General features: G+C 53.4%; 1 protein-coding gene across 1 annotated transcript in view; it reads left to right on the top strand.

Annotated features, from left to right (window-relative positions):
* Positions 1-6225, top strand: part of NECAB2 (N-terminal EF-hand calcium binding protein 2) — a gene marked incomplete at its 5' end in the record, with an annotated part of 38192 nt that overhangs the window by 31738 nt on the left and 229 nt on the right. The window contains 7 exon segments of the mRNA XM_010010833.1: positions 1-95; positions 3981-4099; positions 4279-4358; positions 5095-5151; positions 5266-5378; positions 5681-5758; positions 6131-6222. The exon segment at positions 1-95 is cut by the window's left edge and continues 15 nt beyond it. Coding sequence (XP_010009135.1) covers positions 1-95; positions 3981-4099; positions 4279-4358; positions 5095-5151; positions 5266-5378; positions 5681-5758; positions 6131-6222 — 634 coding nt within the window.

Genomic DNA, 6225 nt, shown 5'->3' with positions numbered 1-6225 from the left:
TTCCTGCGGAAGGAGACTGCGAACCAGACCCAGTCGCTGCTGAGCTCTGTGGAGAGTGCCGTGGATGCCATCGATGAGCAAACCAACCCTGCCAGGTCTGCAGCAGTTCCCACCCTCGACTTATGGAGTGATTTTGGTGCCGGGGGTGGAGGAAGAGGATGAGGGTGATTTTGTGGGATGGGGGAAAATGTACCAGATAGTGTGCAGAGAGCAAAAGGCAAACAGCTGCTTTTCCCTTTGCTTCCCTGTCACGTGAAGCAGAGTGGTGGAAGATTTTCTTGATCTCTCATGTTTGATCTGTCTATCCGTGCCCCAGGAAAGCCCAGATCCTTGTGCCCAACCAGTGTTAGCACTCCATTATAGGGACCCTTCACTGAACAGTCCTGCTGGATGGGAGGGCAATTTGACTGACTTGTTCAGGGAAACGTGCTAACAGCATCAGGGGGTCTTCCCACTTTATGTTACCCGCTGCCAGCAACTGCTGGCACCCATGGAGGACTGACACTAGCCATTTATGGAATAATACTCTTTATTAATATAAAATCATGACAAATTAAGGTTTGTGACTGCTGGTGATAGGGGCTGTGTGCAGAAACAACCAAAAACCGTCACAAAAACAAGTGATACACAACTAGACTATAATCACTAATAACATCTAGCATGAGTTAGTTATTTAGCATGCACCAGATGATAAAATTCTTACCCAATAGGCATCTCTATGGGGGAGAAGACAGGTTCAGCCCATCAACTGATCCCAGAAGTTATGATGGAGTCTTCCCTACCTCCCACCTCTCTCATTCACTTTTATACTTTCCTTTACTCTCAGGTGGAGTTTGGGTGACTCCAGTCACACATTCTTCTATTATTGATTGGTATAAAATTCTCTCACTGCTCTTTTAAAGTGCATGCTCGGTGAGGGGTGGTTGTACTTTGGAGGTAGGGAACTTTGGGATGGAGGTGTGGTTTAATATTATAATGAGATTATAATGAAGTTATTTTGCCACAGTTGCTGGCTCAGCAGTGGACATCAGCTCTTGTATTTCCCATTTGAAAGCTGCTGTGTGGCTTACCAGCTGCATGATACCATCAAGTTCCCAGTTCTGCAGGGAGTACAGCAGAGCCTGGCCACGGTATCTCCACTTTGCTCTACCCTCTGTTGCTCCTCTATGATAGCAGGTTGTGTTGCCTAGGGAACTATTGTGGAGTAGATTCCATACGCACCAACCATCCTGAAAGTGGCAACTTTCAGGTTGGTTCAAGTGGTATTTTACGTTAAAAAGGTTTCTATAATACTGCAACTTCTGTTAGTTTTCTCCTGCTCCAACAGTGATTTTGGCACACTCCCTTCGAGCTTCCTGAGAGCTCTCAGGGCTTTCCTCCACCACTGTGTCCTGCCCTGTCCCTTGCTCTCCTGCAGCTCTAAAGGTCCCTCTTGACCTCTTCACCCACGAGCAGTGCAGGGGCAGATGCAAACAGGGGGCAGCACCCTGAGGCTGGGCAGCACCGGGTGCACGAGGCTGCTTCTCTGAGCAAATCCACCGATCCCATCCAGGGCAAAACACGGGCACCAGCAGCAGGGTGGCTGTGCCTGGGGTGTGCTGGGAACAGCCTTGGTGGTGGCTTCCCATGACAGGGATGCTGTCCCTCCTGCCGGGACACCCAGGGGGTGAAATCATCCACAGAGGCCAAAGATGCTTGTGTGCTGGGGACAGGTACCATGTCCTCGGGTCCCATGCGAGGGGACCATCCCCATCCCAGCAGCCTGCATGTGCTACCAAGCTTGGAGAAGGCAGAGCAGACAGTTCCAAGCTTTCTCAAGTGTTGCCAGAGCTAAAATATAAGGGGTACCTGGCAGCATAGCTCAGACCTCAGCACAGCCCCCCTTGGTGTCACTGTGTCATTCACGTCCCTGTCACCCGCTGTAACCAGGACAAGTTGCCATGGAAACCATTTATCAGATGTTTATGAAGTGAATCCTGCTCCCGGCATCCAAGGTGGTGCCTTGGCTTCCCCAAGCCACATGAAAATCCCAGCTCCCTGCTGGGACACTACAGGGGCTGACATGCCCAAATGCTTCACAGCAGCCAGGTGTTGGTGTTTTGGATTTTAACATCAACAGCAGTTGTATCCTGGACAGGCAGCACTGGGCTGCTCTCACTGGAGCTGTTGCTGCCTAGGGACAAAAGTGAGACCTTGGGCAGCTCTGACGACATCTCACTAGTTTTCTTAGCAGGGATGCTCTGGTTTTCATCACCACACATCACTTTCTTCTCCCCATTTTGGAAGGAAACTGTGGCGAACATTGTACAAGAAAAAGTAAAAGCTCCTGGGAAACAAGGAGGAGGAAACAAGCCCAATATCAGACGCAGCAATTAGAGCCCATGAAAGACTTTGCTGGCTGTTATTTGCTGATGTGTGGGCCCAGTTTGTAATGAGGAGTATTGTAGCTGTTTTCTCATGGTGACAATAGCCAAAAAAAACCCCAACCAAACTCACAAAAGATGATCTTATGCATCCACATGAAGACAAAGAGGTGGCCTAAAAAGCACCAAAAGAAAGGGCTGTAAAATGGAGTGCAAAGGCAGACGTCCAAGCCTGAGACACCTCATTAAATGGGATTAAAAAGAAATCTCTGTCTGTTACTGCCTAATTTCCTGCCTATTGACGGGGAATTATTCAGCGCAGACAGAGGGATTATCACACAGCCTGTAGCAACAGGAATGTTCCTGCCATCTTTATCGCTGTTCTTGCTTCCCTATCTTGGGAATGTTCTTCAGGACCAGATCTGCTCATCATGTTCCCATGTGCATGGTCAAGTCTGCATCAGCTGATTTTGGGGGACAACAGCAGCCCAGACCTTGCTCTAAAGGAGCCAGCTGAAATTGCTCGGGGTAGACACGGAAGGTAGAGAGGACACCCGGCTGCTGCGCTCCAGAGGGAGCCGGGTGCTTGGAGAGGGACAGGAGGTGCTAGCCAGTGTTGTGCATATTGGCTCCTGGCACTCAGCATGTTGTCTCCAGCGTGAGCTGCGTGGCTTGCAAGAGATGCCAAGAGGCGTCAGGCTCCCAGGCACCTCCATCAACAGGCAGCTGGCACAGAGCTGCTCTTGCTGGAAGGAAACACTGGAAACCCTTTGAGAAGTTCAGCCTCTGCGTCTCAGGCTTCCCATCAGTGGAGGAGGAAGGAAAGAGAGGGTCATCCTACTCAAATCCCATTCCCATCTTGCCACACATGGGTCGCAGCTACAAACCCTTGTGGGGATGGCAGGTCTTAGCATCCTCTCCGGCTTGCAAATGAACAAGGGCCTGGGGGGACCACTGGATGGTCATTGATGTTTCAGGGGTATGTGCATGCATGGGCATGTGTGTGTATGTACACACACAGATACGCTGCTTTTCTCCAAGAGGTGATGCAGGACAAGCCAGGCCAAATGGGCTTTGTAGCTGCAGAAGAAGCAGCAGCAGCAAGGTGGAGGAGATGCTACAGTGGATATGTCTCCACTTTCCAGGAGAACTAGAGCCTGCTGGTGGGGTGCATAGCAAGCAGCCATGATAACAACTTTTCCCATGTGCTAGTAGCCAAAGCCAACTGCAAACCCAGCCCCACTAAGGTGCAGCCAGCTGTCTGGGCACAGCTACTGATGCCCCAATGTTGTGGTGTCTGTCTAGAGAAGAAAATATCCCTGCAGGATATAAAATATACTGCAGGCTGCAAGAGATGGGCAGCTCCAGTGTTTTCTAAGGAGGAAAGAAAAGTGATGGCTGCTGGGAGCAGCCTGCTGATGCTGCTTCTAATGCTGAATGATGGCACTGAAGGAAAGCCTGTGCTGCCTGAGCACTGCTGCTCTCCAAGGGGTCTGGAGTTGGTGGCAGAGGTGCCAAAGAAGATGCTCCAATGTCAGCTCCCTGAGACTGGCTTACACTGCACTGTACGTGCCCAGCTCTGCCATCCCTGATGGCCTGTGCGCTCTCTGGTTGCAGGCACTACCCCAGCAAGATGGGCCACAGTCTGATGGAGACCTGGTATGACAGCCCTGTGCCCAGCTACTCTCCCACCAGCTGGATGGTCCCCAGGGAGCAGGGGAACACCTTCCAGAGTGGTAAGTAGTGGCTGCTTCTAGCTGCACTCACAGCCTGGAGTGGCTTGGGGTGCTTAGGGAAGGGAGCTGCAGTCCCAGCAGCATCATGGAGGTGATGCTGGATTTCCCTGGAGGGCAGCAAGGCTCTTGGGTGCCCATGGGTGCCTCTCACTCCATCACTGCCTCCTGGCTCCACACAGGTTCTCCTGACACCAAGGTGGAGGGGCTGGAGGGGCAGATCAACAGGCTGGCCGAGCTGATCGGCAGGCTGGAGGACAAGGTAAGGGCCAGTGTTTCCACACATGGGGCTGTCCCTGGGGCCCCACACCTCCCTGTACTGGTTGGGACTGAGATGACCAAGAAGTGGCTGTACCCATCCCTATCCCATGGTGTGCATGGTGGTGGGAACTGGGTGGGTGGGTGGGTGGGCTATGTCTGATGAGTTCATGGCAGCTATTAGAATGTGGAATGATTAACTATGAGTTTATTTAAACAAGAAAAAAGCATAAGGGAGAAGGTAACGTCTCTTACAGAGGCAGTCCTGCTCCATCTAGGGACTGAAGGAGAAAATGTTAGCAGAAGAGATGTTTCCAAAATCCTCCTGGTTTGCACTTTCAGGACATAAGGAGACAGGGAAAGGGTGGTGGTGTACATGGGGCAGAGAGGTGCTGTGAAGGTTGAGGGCAGAAAAATGTCAGTCATGGTTGCTAGAGGAAATAGAGTGTGCCAGGGGCTGGGAAGGCACAAGTGGGCACTGAGGAGGGGTAGTTGCCCTGTCCAGGGACAATCAGGGACTGAAATACGGTGGCCATTTTGGGGCTGGTGTGAAGACATAGGGATGAGGATGCTGGCTGCACAGGGAGCTTTTGCAGAGGGTCCTGTTGGAATGGGCAGAGCCCTCCCTGCAGAGAAGGGGGCACAGTCCATCATTCCAAGCACTGGGGACAGAAAACCACCAGCCTGGGAGAGACACAGAACCTCAGCCCACGCTACCACTGCTTTTTCCCCTTCCCCAGACCCTCTGGTTTGACCTGCACCAGCGGCTGCCAGACAGCGAGAGCACAGCTTGCACGGTGAGAGCATGCCGGGGTGCTGGCATGTCCCTGCAGAGTGGCATTGCCTTTGGGGTGGGGGGGTCACCATGTTTTTGGGTTCTCTTATGCTGCTGTGTTTTGGGGGCCCGGCAGTACCTCCTCCTGGTGCGGGATGAGATGACGGTGTCGCACAAGCACCTGGGCGAGTTCTGCAGCTCCCTGAAGCAGTACCTGAAGAGCGTGGCCGGGGAGCGGGACTGCTTCCAGTGGGTACCACCAGCAGATGTGCATGAGGGACAAGGGGCTTGGGGTGTGGGAACAGGGGGTGCCCAGCTACCCTCACAGCAAGGGGCACCCCACCAAATGAAGAGCTGAGGCAAAGCAGCCAGGATTTGGGGTGAAGTGATGCTCAGGCACTAAAACCCTTTTGTGGGGGATGGGGTGTTCTGAAGGGGGAGTTCCCTCCACTTGGGCTGCTGGGGCTGGGGTCACTCCTCGGGGCCTGCAGAGGCTGAGGGGGAGGGATGACCCACGGTTCAGGGCTCACCCCTCTCCTCACTCCTGCCAGTGTCACTGCGGTGAAGCTGCCCGATGGGGTCACCTTCATCATCTATGAGTTCTGGGAGACTGAGGAGGACTGGAAGAGGTAGGGAAGGGGTAAAAAAGCTCGCATTTGTATGGGGTCCTTGGGTGTGAGGGGTGTTGGAGCTGCTGCACCCCAAGCTCTGTCCCCTGTCTGACGGCAGGGGTGTGGATATGTCTGCCTGTCTGTCCTAGGGCTGTCACTGAAAAGGGTATGAAGGGCTTCGGATGTCTATGTGCATGTCCCACCTGGGGATGCCTTTGGACATAGGGGGTGGAAGGTCTCACTGTCCTAAGCCATGGCAAGGTGCTCTGCCCAAGGGGAGGGCGAAGGGGCTGCTGTCACCTGGCCCCTGCCAGAGCCAGTGGGGTGGCAGGGGGCTGGGATAGTGATTTAGGGGGACACTGTCACCCACTGTCTCCTGCCTGGACACAGGCACCTTCAGAGTGCCACCTGCAAGGGCTTCCAGCACGTCAAGGTGGACACGCTGAGTCAGCCCGAGGCCATCTCCAGCGTGGCTGTGCCAGGTA

The sequence above is a fragment of the Nestor notabilis genome, unplaced genomic scaffold (assembly GCF_000696875.1).
Source record: "Nestor notabilis isolate BGI_N333 unplaced genomic scaffold, ASM69687v1 scaffold14463, whole genome shotgun sequence".
NCBI classification, from domain to species: domain Eukaryota; kingdom Metazoa; phylum Chordata; class Aves; order Psittaciformes; family Psittacidae; genus Nestor; species Nestor notabilis.
The sequence above is the reverse complement of the archived record's forward strand: the minus strand, read 5'-3'. Positions and strand labels throughout refer to the sequence as shown.